This window comes from Bufo gargarizans, chromosome 6 (genome assembly GCF_014858855.1).
Source record: "Bufo gargarizans isolate SCDJY-AF-19 chromosome 6, ASM1485885v1, whole genome shotgun sequence".
Lineage (NCBI taxonomy): Eukaryota > Metazoa > Chordata > Amphibia > Anura > Bufonidae > Bufo > Bufo gargarizans.
In genome coordinates, this window is record NC_058085.1 from 262,492,406 (window position 1) to 262,511,052 (window position 18,647).

The following is an 18,647-nucleotide window of genomic DNA, read 5'->3' on the forward strand; positions in this document are numbered from 1 at the left end:
GGTCCCCATCCCGATCATCTCCTAGCAACCATGCGTGAAAATCGTACCGCATCCGCATGCTGCGATTTTCACTTAACGCACAAGTGATGTGTGAAAATCACCGCTCATCTGCACAGCCCCATAGAAATGAATAGGTCCAGATTCAGTGCGGGCGCAATGCGTTCACCTCACGCATTGCATCCGCGTGTGAAAGGAGCCTAAATGTGTCGCTTTTGTATGTCAACCAGTGCTTTGTTCTCGGCCAGTCAGCATTGACTTCATCATTGAGCAGTGCAGTAAATAGCCCATCAAACTGCAGGCCTATGTTATGGTACGGCCTATGAATTGATCATGTATAACTTCAATATACAGATATAAAAAGTTCTACCAATGTAAAGTTACATACTGCACTGAGGCAAGGAATGAGGAACAGAGACGCCTGTCCCATAATACAATGACTAATCCAATAATACGTCGTGGTCTTGCTCTCCAGTACATCAAATAAAACCGATGTCACTCAGAACCAGACAAACAAGTTTCTACAAGTATCATTTTATGGTATGTTATAGTGGCACCCCGCCAATCAGCTGTGGCAGTCGTGTAGGTGCTGCAGTCTCAATGCTTGCTTACCTCGGTTCATCTACCTGCACGCCGTCGACTTAGGTGCAGGTTATGTCAGCTTAGTCCCGTTCACTTCAATGTTATGAAGCCGCAATATCCTGCACCGCTGCTACTGTATGTACAGCATGCAGTAAATTGACCTATTTAAGCAAAGAAGAGGCTAAAGTACTCATATGAGCGCCAAGGCCCCTTCAAACAGGCAGGGATGCCAAGGGTTGGACACCCACCAATCTAATGCTGATCCCTGTGAATCCCTTTAATTCTATCTATTTAAAAAGTTGACTTACTGTGTAAACACATTATATTGGTACTTATCCTGTACTGATCCTGAATTACCTTGTGTATTATACTCCAGAGCTGCAGTCGCTATTCTGCTGGTGGAATCACTTATCCTGTACTTATCCTGAGATAATAATAATCTTAATTTAACTGCTTTACAATGCGTTACATCCTGTAATATACTCCAGAGCTGCACACATTATTCTAGTGGTAGAGTCATTGTGCCAGATTTATCATTAGCTCAAGTCAGAATAATGGAGTGAAAAAGTCGCAAATTTCACTAAAACTGCACAAAAATTTGCGACTTTTTTCTGCTCTGCACTATGCTCGCCAGTTTTCTGAAAGTGGGCGTGTTTTCTTATGTAAATTAATCTCTAGACAGATTTACTATTGCGACTATTTAAAAGGTCGCCCAAAAATCGCCAGAAAATGCGCAATTTCATTCAAGTGAGGACCATGCTTATCTTTTGAGACTTTTTAATAGAACATGCGACTTTTTCGTAAAGATGTGCGACTTTTGTAAAGCTGCTTACTGACTGATAAACTGCTACTATCGAACCACATTTATTACAGTCTTAAAGGGCCGATCATAAATCTGACTTGGCTAAAACTGACTTAGCCATATGTGAAAATGGAGTGAGCTGTCAGAGTCGTGATAAATCTGGCCCAATGTATATATCCATTACATTACTTAGGGTGGGTTTACACCAGTGTTATGGAGTCCATTATGGCTATCCGTTATAACAGGGTTATAACTGAACATAACGAAATCCATAAGACGGAAGGACGGATGCCCATAGACTTGCATTATGACGGAATGCAAAACGGACGCCTTTAATAGGCATTCCGTTTGCTCTCCGTCCTAATAGAAGTCTATGGGAATGAAAACGGTTCCTTCTGGTTCCCGTTATGCAAGACGGAAAACAAAGTCCAGGACTTTGTTTTCCATCTTGCATAACGGGACCCAGACGGATCAGTTTTTTTTCCCCCGTAAACTTCTATTAGGACAGAGCAAAACGGAATGCCTCTTAAAGGCTTCCATTTTGCATTCCATCCTATGGTTTCCGTTATGTTCCGTTATAACCCTGTTATAACGGAAAGCCATAGCGGACTCCATAACGCTAGTGTGAACCCACCCTTATCCTGTAATGACCCTGAGTTATATCCTTAACCACTTCAACCCCCCTAGCTGAAACACCCTTAATGACCAGGCCACTTTTTACACTTCTGCACTACAGTAATTTCACCGTTTATTGCTCGGTCATGCAACTTACCACCCAAATGAATTTTACCTCCTTTTCTTCTCACTAAGGCTACTTTCACACTAGCGTTCGATCGGATCCGTTCTGAACGGATCCGATCATAATAATGCAGACGGAGGCTCCGTTCAGAACGGATCCGTCTGCATTATTTTAGCATATAACAGCTAAGTGTGAAAATAGCCTCGTACGGATCCGTCCAGACTTTCAATGTAAAGTCAATGGGGGACGGATCCGCCTGAAGATTGAGCCATATTGTGGCATCTTCAAACGGATCCGTCCCCATTGACTTACATTGTAAGTCTGGACGGATCCGCACGGCCAGGCGGACACCCGAACGCTGCAAGCAGCGTTCAGCTGTCCGCCTGTCCGTGCGGAGGCGAGCGGAGCGGAGGCTGAACGCCGCCAGACTGATGCAGTCTGAGCGGATCCGCTCCATTCAGACTGCATCAGGGCTGGACGGCTGCGTTCGGGTCCGCTCGTAAGCCCCTTCAAACGGAGCTCACGAGCGGACCGACGAACGCTAGTGTGAAAGTAGCCTAATAGAGCTTTCATTTGGTGGTATTTCATTGCTGCTGACATTTTTACTTTTTTTTGTTATTAATCGAAATTTAACGATTTTTTTGCAAAAAAATTACATTTTTCACTTTCAGTTGTAAAATTTTGCAAAAAAAACAACATCCATATATAAATTTTTAGCTAAATTTATTGTTCTACATGTCTTTGATAAAAAAAAAATATGTTTGGGTAAAAAAAAAAAATGGTTTGGGTAAAAGTTCTAGTGTTTACAAACTATGGTACAAAAATGTGAATTTCCGCTTTTTGAAGCAGCTCTGACTTTCTGAGCACCTGTCATGTTTCTTGAGGTTCTACAATGCCCAGACAGTAGAAAACCCCCACAAGTGACCCCATTTCGGAAAGTAGACACCATAAGGTATTCGCTGATGGGCATAGTGAGTTCATAGAACTTTTTATTTTTTGTCACAAGTTAGCGGAAAATGATGATTTATTTTTTTTCTTACAAAGTCTCATATTCCACTAACTTGTGACAAAAAACAAAAACTTCCATGAACTCACTATTCCCATCACAAAATACCTATTTATATTTATACCTAGGGGTATTTATACTGCCCTGGCATTTTAGGGGCCCAGATGCGTGAGAAGAAGTTAGAAATCAAAATCTGAAAAAAATGACCGGTGAAATCCGAAAGGTGCTCTTTGGAATGTGTGCCCCTTTGCCCACCTAGGCTGCAAAAAAGTGTCACACATGTGGTATGGCCGTACTCAGGAGAAGTTGGGGAATGTGTTTTGGGGTGTCATTTTACATATACCCATGCTGGGTGAGATAAATACCTTGGCAAAATACAACTTTTCCCATTTTTTTTATACAAAGTTGGCATTTGACCAAGATATTTATCTCACCCAGCATGGGTATATGTAAAAATGACACCCCAAAACACATTCCCCAACTTCTCCTGAGTACGGCGACTTTTTTGCAGCCTAGATGCGCTAAGGTGCCCAAATTCCTTTTAGGAGGGCATTTTTAGACATTTGGATCCCAGACTTCTTCTCACGCTTTAGGACCCCTAAAAATCCAGGGCAGTATAAATACCCCACATGGGACCCCATTTTGGAAAGAAGACACCCCAAGGTATTCAATGAGGGGCCTGGCGAGTTCATCGAAAAAAAAAATTTGGGCATAAGTTAGCGGAAATTGATAATTTTTTTGTTTTTTCTCACAAAGTCTCAATTTCCGCTAACTTGGGACAAACATTTAAATCTTTCATGGACTCAATATGCCCCTCAGCAAATACCTTGGGGTGTCTTCTTTCCAAAATGGGGTAATTTGTGGGGTGTTTGTACTGCCCTAGCATTTGAGGGTCTCCACAATCATTACATGTATGGCCAGCATTAGGAGTTTCTGCTATTCTCCTTATTGTCACGAGGGTATCGAGAACAACGCCTGACTCCGTTATACCCGGGGTCAGGAAGTCGCAGCGGTTGGCTGCACGCTCTATTTAAGATAGGGCTGTTTTCCTTATGGTAGCCTTCTGGGTTTGCTTTGCAAACCCTTTTGGCTCACTCAGGGATCCGTAGCTCCTTCTCCTCAGCTGTTCCTTGTCCAGCACTCCCAAACCTCCTTATATTCCTCTCTCACACTTCTCTGGTTGCCAGAGATAGAGCTTCCTGCCTGGACATCTATTCTGACCCACTGGAGCTGTGTTGCTGCGTTCTCGGATGGTTGTTTCAGAACTGCTACCCTCCAGATCCCTGTTGGACCTTTGTGGACTGCTGTGGTCGCCCACCTGGGTGTTTGTGTTTGTTTGTATTTGTCTGTCCTCTCCCTGGTGTTTCCCTCTTAGTGCAGTGGTGCGGACTAGCGATCCCACCGGCCCGTTCACTATCTAGGGCTCATTTCAGGGAAAGCCAGGGTTTAGGCACGTGATCGCCGCACGGGTGAGGAACCCGTCTAGGGACATCAGGGCAGTCAGGTGCCAGCCGCAAGGTGAGTTAGGGGTCACCACCTTTCCCTCTCCCTTGGGCAGGGCTTTCCCTGTTTTCCTCCCTGTGTGTGACGCCGGTCATTACATTATCTCTGGCCCTTATTTTGTGTAGGTAAAAAAATAAAAATAAATTTTTTACCTACTTAGAATCCAGTATGGATCAAATTGCTGCTCTGTCCAAACAATTTCATGGCCTGTCTTTGGAGGTGGTAGGATTGAAGGCGTCGGTCCTCCAGCAACAGCAGCAATTACAACTGACCGCAAGCCCAGCGGTTGCTACTGGTAACCAGGTTGTTGCGGAACCCAAGGTCCCTCTCCCTGACAGATTTTCTGGGGGAAGGGACAAGTTTTTGACGTTCCGTGAGGCCTGTAAGTTATACTTTAAACTGCGCCCTTACTCCTCTGGTAATGAAGATCAGCGGGTGGGGGTTGTTATTTCCCTGCTGCAGGGGGACCCGCAGTCCTGGGCGTTCTCTTTACCTACTGATTCCCAGGCTCTTCGGTCAGTGGATGAGTTTTTCGGGGCCTTGGGTCTCATATATGACGACCCTGACCGAGTAGCACTGGCTGAATCAAGATTACGGAGACTCTTACAAGGAGAGCGGCCGGTAGAGGATTATTGCTCTGAATTCCGTAGGTGGGCTACGGATACCCAATGGAACGACCCGGCTCTCAGGAGTCAGTTCTGCTCTGGGTTATCCGAAAGGGTTAAGGATGCGCTTGCATTATATGAGACCCCCGTTTCCCTTGATGCGGTTATGTCCCTTTCTATCCGTATAGAGAGACGCCTTAGGGACAGGTTGAAAGAACCGGAGAAATTGGTAACCCCTCCCAAGCAGCAGTTAGTCTGTACGGACTTAGACGAGCCTATGCAGCTAGGAGGAACTACTCGTCAGGTCCGTCCTCCTGAGGCTCGCCGTAGGCGTGGGGTTTGTTTTTTTTTGTGGGGAGAGGGGTCATTTCATTAATGTCTGTCCTTCTTTCCTCAGAAACAAAAGACCGTCGGAAAAACTACTAACCCCAGGCTGTGTGGAGGATGTCAGCCGGGGGGTATACGTCTCCTCCATACGTACATCGCAATTTGTGTTGCCAGCGGTTATTATTTTTGGTGATAAGACGGAGACTATTTCTTTCTTTCTAGACAGTGGAGCAGGGGTAAATTTGATAGATGCCAATTTTGCCCGCTCTTTGGGTTTGTCTCTCTGTACGTTACAGAGACCCATTCCCATATTCGCTATTGATTCTGCTCCCCTGTCTCAGAGAAACCTCACCCACATCGTTCATAATTTACACCTTCGGGTAGGGGACCACCATAACGAGATGCTTTCAGGTTATGTTCTGGAGGGGCTTCCCACTCCGGTGGTGCTGGGCCTTCCCTGGTTGGTAGCGCACAATCCAGTGGTGGATTGGCAGGCCAGGGAGATATTGGAGTGGAGTGAGCAGTGCAGAGAAAATTGCTTAAATAGCAATTGCTTAGTCGCCTCCATAACTACCCTACCTACATTTATTTCGGATTTTGAGGATGTTTTTTCTGAAAAAGGTTGTCAGAAGTTACCACCTCATCGTCCTTATGATTGCCCGGTTAACCTTATTCCCGGCGCAAAATTACCCAAGACCAGGTTATATAATCTTTCGGGTCCAGAGAGACAAGCCATGAAAGATTATATCTCCGAGAGCTTGGCTAAGGGACACATCAGACCCTCTTCTTCACCCGTGGCTGCAGGGTTTTTCTTCGTTAAAAAGAAAGATGGGGGCCTGCGTCCTTGCTTAGATTTTCGCGAATTAAATCAGATAACCATCCGAGACCCATACCCTCTTCCTCTCATTCCTGACCTGTTTAATCAGATTGCGGGTGCTAGGTGGTTCTCCAAACTTGATCTTAGGGGGGCCTACAATCTGATTCGTATTAAGGAGGGGGATGAGTGGAAGACAGCGTTTAACACCCCTGAGGGGCATTATGAAAATCTAGTTATGCCTTTCGGTCTGACCAATGCTCCTGCCGTCTTTCAACATTTCGTTAATGACATTTTTAGTCATCTAATCGGCAGGTTTGTGGTAATATACCTAGATGATATTTTAATTTATTCGTCTGATCTGAAAACACATGAGGTGCATGTCAGACAAGTACTGCAGGTCCTACGGACGAATGAATTATATGCTAAGATTGAAAAATGTGTCTTCGCCGTTCAGGAGATACAATTCCTGGGTTATTTTTTATCTGCGTCAGGTTTCCGTATGGATCCTAGGAAGGTCCAGGCAATTTTAGATTGGGATCTTCCTGAGAACCTCAAAGCACTACAACGGTTCTTGGGCTTCGCGAATTTCTATAGGAAATTCATTAAAGATTATTCACTTATTGTAAAACCGCTTACTGATATGACTAGGAAGGGGACTGATTTTTCTAAATGGTCTGACGCCTGCTAAAGTTAGCTTTTTCCTCTCTAAAAGAGAGGTTTACCTCAGCACCTGTACTAGTCCAACCTGATGTCTCTCAGCCTTTTATTGTTGAAGTCGATGCGTCAGAGGTGGGAGTGGGGGCTGTGCTGTCTCAGGGTCCGTCTCCTGGCAAATGGCGTCCTTGTGCTTTCTTTTCTAAAAAACTATCTGCAGCAGAAAAGAACTACGATATTGGCAATAGGGAACTATTAGCTATTAAACTTGCGTTTGAGGAGTGGCGTCACTTCTTAGAGGGGGCAGTCCACCCCGTCACTGTGATTACGGACCACAAAAATCTCCTGTACCTCGAATCAGCTAAGCGTCTCACCCCTAGACAGGCTAGGTGGTCGCTATTTTTTACCAGGTTTAACTTTGTGATTACCTATCGTCCTGGGGCAAAGAACACCAAGGCTGATGCATTATCTCGTTATTTCCCTGGAGGGGGTACTGTGAGTGATCCGGTGCCCATTCTACAAAGAGGAGTGGTTGTCTCTGCGGTACACTCTGTTTTGGAGGGGAGGGTGCTAGAGGCCCAGGGGGACGCCCCGGTCTCTTGCCCCTCAGAGAAATTGTTTGTACCGTTGAACCTACGTTTCGAATTATTAAAGGAACATCATAATTCGGCACTTGCTGGGCACCCGGGTAGTAAAGCAACCTTGGAGCTATTGTCTCGTCGTTTTTGGTGGCCAAGGTTGCGTCAGGATGTATTAGATTTTGTGTCTTCTTGTTCTACCTGTGCGCGCGCAAAAGTTTCACATACACGTCCTGCAGGGTCTCTATTACCACTCGTCATTCCCAATAGACCGTGGACACATCTGTCAATGGATTTTATCACTGACTTACCTTTGTCTGCGGGTAAAACAGTTATTTTGGTAGTAGTGGACAGGTTTAGCAAAATGGTACACTTCATTGCGTTACCCACACTACCTAATGCTAAGACTCTTGCTCAGGTATTCGTCAGTGAAATCGTGAAGCTTCACGGGGTCCCCTCCGATGTTGTTTCGGATCGGGGTACCCAGTTTATTTCTAAATTTTGGAAAGCTTTTTGTTCTCGTTTGGGGGTACACTTGTCCTTTTCCTCAGCTTTCCATCCTCAGTCGAATGGACAGACTGAGCGTACCAACCAAAACCTTGAGACATATCTAAGATGTTTTGTGTCTGAAAACCAAGAGTTGTGGTCATCATATTTACCGTTAGCTGAATTTGCCATAATCGTCGTCAGGAATCCACTGGTAAGTCACCATTTCTTGGTGCATATGGTTTTCATCCCCAATTCTGTACTTTCAAAGAGGGGGGGTCTTCTGGGGTTCCCGAAGAGGAAAGTTTTTCGTCATCTCTTTCATCGGTATGGCAGAAGGTGCAAGCTAACTTGAAAAATATGGGAGGTAAATACAAATGCATGGCTGATAAGAGACGGTCGCCAGGTCCGGACCTAGGAGTAAATGACTATGTGTGGTTGTCTACTAGGAATATTAAGTTGAAGGTTCCCTCTTGGAAACTGGGTCCTAGGTTTATTGGCCCTTACAAAATTGGAGCCATCATCAACCCCGTGGCTTTTCGCCTGGAGTTACCTCAGACTTTTAAAATTCATAATGTTTTTCATAAGTCGTTACTCAAAAAATATGTTCCACCTCTAGAACCATCACCGCTGCCACCCCCTCCTGTTGTCGTGGATGGTAATCTAGAATTTCAGATATCCAAAATTGTTAATTCTCGTCGGGTCCGCCGCTCTCTTCAATATCTGGTGCATTGGAGAGGTTACGGTCCCGAGTAAAGAATGTGGGTTCCTGCGTCTGAGGTAAACGCTGACAGGTTAGTTCGGGTTTTTCATGCCTCTCATCCTGAGAGACCTGGTCCTGAGTGTCCGGAGGCCCCTCGTAGAGAGGGGGGTACTGTCACGAGGGTATCGAGAACAACGCCTGACTCCGTTATACCCGGGGTCAGGAAGTCGCAGCGGTTGGCTGCACGCTCTATTTAAGATAGGGCTGTTTTCCTTATGGTAGCCTTCTGGGTTTGCTTTGCAAACCCTTTTGGCTCACTCAGGGATCCGTAGCTCCTTCTCCTCAGCTGTTCCTTGTCCAGCACTCCCAAACCTCCTTATATTCCTCTCTCACACTTCTCTGGTTGCCAGAGATAGAGCTTCCTGCCTGGACATCTATTCTGACCCACTGGAGCTGTGTTGCTGCGTTCTCGGATGGTTGTTTCAGAATGCTACCCTCCGGATCCCTGTTGGACCTTTGTGGACTGCTGTGGTCGCCCACCTGGGTGTTTGTGTTTGTTTGTATTTGTCTGTCCTCTCCCTGGTGTTTCCCTCTTAGTGCAGTGGTGCGGACTAGCGATCCCACCGGCCCGTTCACTATCTAGGGCTCATTTCAGGGAAAGCCAGGGTTTAGGCACGTGATCGCCGCACGGGTGAGGAACCCGTCTAGGGACATCAGGGCAGTCAGGTGCCAGCCGCAAGGTGAGTTAGGGGTCACCACCTTTCCCTCTCCCTTGGGCAGGGCTTTCCCTGTTTTCCTCCCTGTGTGTGACGCCGGTCATTACATTATCTCTGGCCCTTATTTTGTGTAGGTAAAAAAATAAAAATAAATTTTTTAACTACTTTGAATCCAGTATGGATCAAATTGCTGCTCTGTCCAAACAATTTCATGGCCTGTCTTTGGAGGTGGCAGGATTGAAGGCGTCGGTCCTCCAGCAACAGCAGCAATTACAACTGACCGCAAGCCTTGGGCAGGGCTTTCCCTGTTTTCCTCCCTGTGTGTGACGCCGATCATTACACTTATATTGAGCATACAGGTAATGAGATTTTTTTTTTTCCGTTCAGCCTCTGGGCTGAAAGAAAAAAATGAACGGCAATCGATGTGGATGAATAAATCATTGCCGGGATTTTATTTATTTTTTATATACAAAGTGTTTGCCAAAGCATATGAACACCGCCACCTCCTCAGCTCACATGCCTCGGCAAACGTATCTTTTACTGCAGAGGAGAAATCTCGTCTTGCAGCGCCGCATACACCGACTTGTGTGTAATCTGACAGCAGCGCAATGCTTCTGTCAGAATGCACATCAGTGCTGCAGCTAGTCGATCGGTTGGTCCACCAGTAGGTTAAAAAAAAAAATGAAAAAAACCAGGCCGCAACGCAATAAATTTTATTAACTTTATAATCGCTTTAGAACAGAACATATAAACTTTTTTTTAACTTTTGAAACTGAACTTTAACTTTTGTGCTTACTGGTGTGTTTTTTTTTACCTTTATAGGACAAACCTCTCCTTCCCCATGGGACAATGAGCAAAGCGCAAATCGCCCAAAGATGTGGCGAAGTACATTATGCACTTTGTCCCAGGTGAAAGGAGAGGTTTGCAGCAGCTGTGTGTGAATGGGCCCTAATTGCCCTGTGTGCCTGTCCTCTGAGATGCAATCCCTATGCTAAGTGTACCTGTGTGTGGTACTTCCGGAAACACTCTCCAAAGCATAGGGCAGGGTGGTCAGGGCAGTCAGGACAGAAATAGCGGGTGTCACGCCTTATTCCACTCCTGCTACAGACACGACATCTTTTTCGGGGTGACGGTTGGGTTGAGGTACCAGGAACGACATTGGGGAAATGTCGCTCATGTAGACAGCTAACTACACTGGTGGATGGGGCCACGGAACCTCCTGGGTACAGAGCCAATTGAATCAAATATACAGACACCTTCTTATACCAGCGTCTGGTGCGTCGGGAAACTAAATACGGAGACAACATCTGGTCATTGAAGTCCACCCCTCCCATGTGAAGGTTATAGTCGTGGACTGAGAGGGGCTTTTCAATGACACGGGTTTCTCGCTCAATTTGTATTGTCGTGTCTGCGTGAATGGAGAAGAGCATGTAAACGTCACGCTTGTCTCTCCATTTCACCGCAAGCAGTTCTTCGTTACACAAGGCAGCCTTCTCCCCCCTTGCAAGACGGGTGGTAACGAGCCGTTGGGGGAAGCCCGCACGACTAGTTCGCGCAGTGCCACAGCAGCCAATCTGTTCTAGAAACAAATGCCTGAAGAGGGCCACACTTGTGTAGAAATTGTCCACATAAAGATGGTACCCCTTGCCAAATAAAGGTGACACCAAGTCCCAGACTGTCTTCCCACTGCTCCCCAGGTAGTCAGGGCAACCGACCGGCTCCAGGGTCTGATCTTTTCCCTCATAGATCCGAAATTTGTGGGTATAGCCTGTGGCCCTTTCACAGAGCTTATACAATTTGACCCCATACCGGGCGCGCTTGCTTGGGATGTTGCAATTGTTTGAAGCCAAGGCGCCCGGTAAAATGTATAAGGGACTCGTCTATGCAGATGTTTTGCTCAGGGGTATACAAATCTGCAAATTTCTGGTTGAAGTGGTCTATGAGGGGCCGAATTTTGTGGAGCCGGTCAAAAGCTGGGTGGCCTCTGGGACGGGAGGTGGTGTTGTCGCTAAAGTGCAGGAAACGCAGGATGGCCTCAAAACGTGCCCTGGACATAGCAGCAGAGAACATGGGCGGGCATGTGATGAATTGGGTTCGTGGACCAATATGACCGCAATTCATGCTTTTTGGTTAGGCCCATGTTGAGGAGAAGGCCCAGAATTTTTTTTATTTCGGAAACTTGGACTGGTTTCCACCGGAAAGGCTGGGCATAATAGCTTCCCGGGTTGGCGGATATAAATTGAGTGGCATACCGATTTGTTTCTGCCACAACTAAGTCCAAGAGCTCCGCAGTCAAGAACAGCTCAAAAAATCCCAGGGCCGAATCGATCTGAGCTGTCTCAACTCGAACTCCAGACTGGGCGGTGAAAGGGGGAACTACAGGTGCGGCTGAAGTTGGGGACTGCCACTCAGGATTTGCCAGCACCTAAGGGATTCTAGGGGGTCTACGGGCCCGTCTGTGCGGTGGCTGCGACGGGGTAACTAATGCACGTGCCACCGTACCAGCTTTAACTGCCCTTCTGGTGCTCGCCACTTCACCATGTTGTACGGCAGTGCTGGTACTAGGTGTATGCCTCACCACGTAATCCGACAGTGCCAGCCCCACTCTGCTGCCCTTGAAGCGGATCCTGCGCAACCTGTGGTCTAGCGACACGGGGCCGGGTACGCCTGGTGGTATCAGGGACCTCAACCTCCTCGTCCGAACTTTGGGTCAGACTGCCACTGCTTTCTACAGGTTTATATTCTGACCCGCTAGATTTATCAGATGAGGGTTCCCGTTCCTCATCCGACTGGGTCAGAAGCCTGTAGGCCTCTTCAGAAGAATACCCCCTGTTTGACATTTGGGCAACTAAATTTAGGGGTATTCCCTGAGACTACCCAAGAAAAAAAGCAAGCCTGTCTTACAAATGGGAGGCTAGCGAAGTACCGGAGGCCGCTGCGGTTGATAAAAAATATCAAAACTGATTTTTTTATCGCCGCAGCGCGTGTAAAGTGATTGTGCAGTGATCAAAAAATATATATTTTTTGTCACTGAGGCGGGGCGGGCGTGGGCGAACGCACGTGTGGGCGACCGATCAGGCCTGATCGGGCAAACACTGCGTTTTGGGTGGAGGGCGAACTAAGGTGACACTAATACTATTATAGTTCTGACTGTGATCAGTTTTGATCACTTACAGATACTATGAAAGTACAAAAGCTGATTAGCGATACGCTAATCAGCGAATAATTGACTGCGGTGCGGTGGGCTGGGCGCTAACTGATCGCTAAACTACCTAACCAAGGGGCCTAAACTATCCCTAAAACCTAATAGTCAATACCAGTGAAAAAAAAAAGTGACAGTTTACACTGATCACTTTTTTTTACTTTCACTAGTGATTGACAGGGGCAAGAAGAGGTGATCAAGGGGTTAATTGGGGTGCAGGGGGGTGATCTGGGGCTATGTGTAGTGTTTGGTGCTACTCACTGTGAAGCCTGCTCCTCTGCTGAGACCAACCGACGAAACGGACCAGCAGAAGAGCAGGGAAGCCATTTAACACATCATATTTACTAATAAGATGTGTTAACTGGCTTGTGATTCGTTTTTTTTTAAATCGCCAGCCTGCCAGCAACGATCATTGGCTGGCAGGCTGGTGACGTGACCCCCCTCTAACTTTTGCCGGCCCGCGATGCGCATGCGCGGGCCGGCTAAGCGCGTCATCTCGCGTCTCGCGAGATGACGCGTATATGCGTGACTCTGCCCAGCGCTGCCGCCTCCGGAACGCAAATATGCGTTAGGCGGTCCGGAGGCGGTTAATATACTCCAGAGCTGCAATCACAATTCTGCCAATGTAGCCACTTTGTAAATATATTACATTACTTTGGCCTAGTTGACACTTCAGTGTTTTGGTCAGTAATTTCCATCAGTGATTGAGCCAAAACCAGAAGGGAAGCCTACACAGAGATAAGGTATAATGGAATGATTTACACCTGTTCTGTGTTTTTGACCTGCAACTGATTTTGGTTCACAATCACTGATGGAAATCACTGACCAAAACAGTGACATGTGATCTAGGCCTGTACTGATTCTGAATTACAGCCTGTTTTATACCCTAGAGCTGCACTTACTATTCTGCTGGTAGAGTCACTGTGTACATGCATTATATTCCTTAGGCTACATGCACACGACCGTTGTGTGTTTTGCGGTCCACAAATCGCGGATCCGCAAAACACGGATGGCGTCCGTGTGCATTCCACAATTTGCGTAACGGCACGGACAGCCTTTAATATAACTGCCTATTCTTGTCCGCAAAGCGCGGACAAGAATAGGACAGGTTATATTTTGTTTGCAGACCACGGAACGGAGAAACGGATGCGGACGGCACACGGAGTGCTGTCCGCATCTTTTACGGCCCCATTGAAGTGAATGGGTCCGAATCCGAGCTACCAAAACTGCGGCTCTGATGCGGACCAAAACAAGGGTCGTGTGCATGTAGCCTTATCCTGTACTAATCCTGAGTTACATCCTGCTTTATACTCCAGAGCTGCACTCACTATGCTGCTAGTGGAGTCACGGTGTACTAGGGTTGTTTCGATAACAACATTTTGATTCGGTTTCGATACTATAAAAAAGTATTGCGATACCCAATACCATTCGATACCACGTTAAAAAAATAAAACACCATAGAAAGCTGCGTGCATTCCGTATTTTATGGAATGTCTGGCCCATAATAGAACAGTCCGATCCTATTTTTTGGGAGGACAAGGTGACAAAAAAATGGCGAATCACGCAGTTTTTATTTTATTATTTTTATTATTTTTTTCTGTTACGGTGCCCACCGCATAGGACATTTTTAAAAACATTTTAATAGTTTGGACTTTTCAGACGTTGCAATATGTAATATGTTTATTTATTTATTATTTATATATTTTATATGTAAAATTGGGAAAGAGGGTGATTTATACTTAATATTTTGATGGGTTTTTTTACTTTTAATTTTTTCATTTAATAACTATTTCCCCTCTTAGGGGCCAGAACTTGGGATCTTTTAATCCCTTATCCTATTCACCCTAATAGATCTCTATTAGGGTGAATAGGACCTCACACTCTCCCTGCCGCCCTGTGCATAGTACACACAGCAGCAGGGAGCCGACCAGTGGCGTACATAGAGAAGTAAGGGCCCCATAGCAAGGATCAAACCAGGCCCCCCACACAGGACAGAAGGATTTCTGCCTAAACCCTTTTCAATGACCCTTGGGCCATTTTTCACTGCCTCAATTGCTAAAAGTTGTTCCTTTAGAGGGTAGAGTCCTGACCAAGTTTTCACCCCCATTCGAAGAGGAGATAATCCCAACTAAGACTGGGCCCCCTCTTGCCCTGGGCCCCATAGCAGTCGCATGGTCTGCCGCTATGGTAGTTACGCCCCTGGAGCCGACTATGGCACCCAGGGCTTCAGTAGCGTCATGGCTGCCATGGTAGTGTCCTGGCTGCCATGGTAAACGATCGGAGCCCCAGGATTGCACTGCTGGAGCTCCAATCAGAAGCTGCCACTGCCACCAATGAGGAGGAGGGGAGGGGACCCTGTGGCCACTGCCACCAATGATTTTAATACTGGTTGGAGTTGGGGGGCGCACTGTGCCACCAATGATTTTGATACTGGAGGGAGTTGGGGGGGGCGCACTGCGCCACCAATTATTTTAATACTAGGTGGGTTGGGGGGGCGCACTACGCCAACAATAATTTTACTACTGGGGAGGAGGGGGAGATGGCACACTGCACCACCAATGATAATATAATTAACTTTTAAAGGGAATCTGTCACCTCCCAAAACCATCCCAAGCTGCCAGCAGTACCTGCGAGTAGCCAGCAGCGTGTTTCTGATGATGCCTTTCTTCCTGAAGTCAGATTCAGCAAAATTACTGAAAACTTTGTTTCGTCCCCTGCTGGCGCGCTTCTCCACACATGCTTGAAGTAAAGTAGGAGGCGGCCTCCTTGCTTCAAGTCACGGTAACCACGCCCCCTTCCATTCCCCTTCGCTGTGACTGTGACTCCGGTGAACGGAGCGGCGCCCAGGGATTATAGGAAGTGCAGTAAGATCCCTGGGCACCGCTGTACATATCGTGATACTTAGTTTGGAATTTTTTGCCAGAGGAAAGGTCCATTTACTTTCATCGGTGGCGCAGTGCGCCCACCCCTCTCCCCTCACTGGTGGCAGCGGTAGCAGCGGCACAGGGTGGAGGGAGAGACTGTTTCTTTCTCCCCTGTGCTGCTGAGGAGAACACAGAGCGCACTGAGAGCAGCACGCTCATTGTTCTCTGATACTAGACTGCGCAATAGCGAAGCCCAGTATCGAAAAAAGGCAAATCCTGGTATTGAGGTCGATACCAGGCAAAAGTATCGATTGGGTATCAAAATATTTGATGACCCCAAAAAAAACTACATTAAACTACTTATCTTGTACAGATCCTGAGTTATAGCTAGAAATTTTCTGAAATTATTATTGTACAGGTGTTAATGGAAATAGTCAGCAAACCCCTCCTTTACAGCTCAGCTATGCTCCTTTAATACAAGGTGGCACTTCATTTTCATACATTACATCACTGTACATGCCTAGTGTAAAGATGACATTAAACAGAACTAAAATCTACAGAGAAAGCTCTGTGCAGACACTGATCCACTGTTCCATTCCTATGGATTACCACCCATATTGGACTGTTATGTTACTGTTTCCTGTAATTGATATTGTGGGAAAATGCTTGAGGGCCTTCTATGGGACTATATACAGGATTATGTAACTGTTAATGATATCATAAGTGATACCCAACATGGTTTTACTAAAAACACTGAATTTGTCAGACTAACCTGATTTGTTTTGATGAGGAGATGAGTAGAAGCCTGGACAGAGGGAAGGCTGAGGAATTTGTGTCTTTGGACTTTGCAAAGGTGTTTGATACTGTCCCTCACGGACACCTAATAGGTAAATTGAGGTCTATTGGTTTAGAAATATAGGGGGTCATGTATGACCAGATATACGCCACTTTTGTGGTGCATCAGAATCTGCGACTTATTCCCTGTTCACGCCAGGTCTAAAAAAAAGTGGGTGTGGTGTGCCTGGTTTAGGCGTAGAAAATTGTTTAAATGTAAGACAGCTAGAAAGCTGTCCCGGGCGCCGTGTTCAGAGGTGCTGCCAGTGCTTCCACATTCACCGCTGTAGTGCTGGGCTCTGTACTTGTAGGTACTGTTTGTTATGGGATCTGCTCCACAGTTTCCTTTTAGCCCTGGCCACAGCATGCTTGCTGCTTGTTCCCTGCACGTCACCTGCATGTCACCATGCTGCCCATAATCATGGGCAGCATGGTGACTTAGTGGTTAGCACTGGTGCTGGTACTGGTATGTTCTCCCTGTGTTTGTGTGGGTTTCCTCCCACACTCCAAAGACATACTGATAGGGAACTTAGATTGTGAGCCCCATTGGGCACAGCTTGATGCTAATGTCTGTAAAGCGCTGCGGAATATAGTAGTGCTATATAAGTGCATAAAATAAAAATAAAAATAAATAACTTAATATTGTCAGGTTTAGGGTAACATGCACTTTGTACCTCAAGATTACTTTCTTTTATGGGTTCCTCTTGTTCCTCTTCAACTTCTGAGCTACTCACTTCATTCCCCATCGTGAGATCTCTGCCAAGAGAACACATTTATGGTGATTTTGCTGTTTATAGGAACATTATACTGTATATGAAACGTTAATTTGGGGAGAAGAATGGATTTCTAACAATAATCTGTTTTCCCATAGTCCTACGCAGCTCAATAATGGGGTATTTCTTCCCCAGATAAAAAAATGTATTACTCAATTAAACACCAATTAAGTAGACCCCCTGAGACTTAAAAACAACATCTAGCTTCTCTCACCTTGTGTTTATTATAAAGAAGTAACCTAACTAGGATGACAAGCTAGTCAGGACTAATGGAAAACAGAATAACGTTAGGCCAGATTCACATCGTGTTATGCTTCCGTATTACTCAGATGTGTAATGACTCAACCACAGGTTAGCTGACCTGAACTCACAGCATCATAGATCCCTATGGTCTATCCATGGTCCGAGTGTGACACATCAGAGTTATATGGGCAGATAACACAGCCGGCACAAAAGTGTGATTCCAGCCTTAAAAATCTATGCTTCCCTTATGTCTTACCAGCAGCACAAATATGGGAATTCAGCAAAAAGTAACCCCATAGGGAGGGTCTTCTTGTCTGGTGGAATTTAAAATGTACCTCGTGAAGAGATGTCTCTTCCAAGAACCAGAAATTTCATTATATGGTTGATAGACATATAGGGGAACATTTATTAACACCCTCCTGATATCTGCCATACACTGTGTTGGGTGTTTAAAGTTGGCACCCCCTTAGGATGTAATCAGTTTCCTGGTATAAATTCTAATAAATGTGGCAGCCCCGCACCGCCTACTCGATGCACCGCTTAGCCCATTTTTTAGAAAGTCGCAAAATTTTGTACAAGTATTGCGTAACAGAAACTTTCCAACTCTTTGATGTCAGTTTTTTGGGGTTGATAAATGTCCTCCATAGTGCAAGTTCAAAGCTCCACCCCAAATTTCATTCAGGCTTCATTCAGGCCAAGAGGTAGACACTGCTCTAGTAGAATGGGCTCTAAGGGTACGACCTCATGGCGCTATTGTGATGTGGCCATAATCTAGTCGACTACTGTTCAATGGGACTATTCAGGGGGCCTGTATTGTTAATGGATGTGCAGTTTTGAAGGTGAGAGCCATTAACAATACAGGCCCACCGACCAGTGCAGCCTCATTAGTTTAATTAGAGACAGCTGTGGCTCATGTGACCTTAGCGGTACTCAACTGCAGCACGGCCGCTGTGTTGGATGTAAGGGATTTGCTGCTGTAGGATATAAGGGAGCATCGCCTTCAGTTTATCCACATGTTTCAAGTAAATACCAAATACTTGTCCCTGCATTTAATCCTGAACTTTCCCCCCAACAAGTGTCACACTTGTCTGCAGATTGCATATGGTATTGCAGCTCAGCCCTATTCAGTTAAAGGGTACCTGCAGACATTGCGGAATATGTTAATACAGAGAGAAGCCTCATCGGGCCAGCGTGATATGATTGCATGGTCCTGATG

The 18,647-nt window shown here is 46.0% G+C and overlaps 1 protein-coding gene across 10 annotated transcripts in view; it reads right to left on the reverse strand.

Annotated features, from left to right (window-relative positions):
* BCAS1 (brain enriched myelin associated protein 1) overlaps positions 1-18,647 on the reverse strand; it is a 144,841-nt gene that overhangs the window by 112,959 nt on the left and 13,235 nt on the right. For all 10 annotated transcript variants that reach the window (XM_044298749.1, XM_044298744.1, XM_044298750.1 and 7 more), the window contains exon 2: positions 17,090-17,171. In XM_044298749.1, coding sequence (XP_044154684.1) covers positions 17,090-17,161 — 72 coding nt within the window. In that variant the 5' untranslated portion in view covers positions 17,162-17,171. The remainder of the gene's footprint in view (positions 1-17,089; positions 17,172-18,647) is intronic.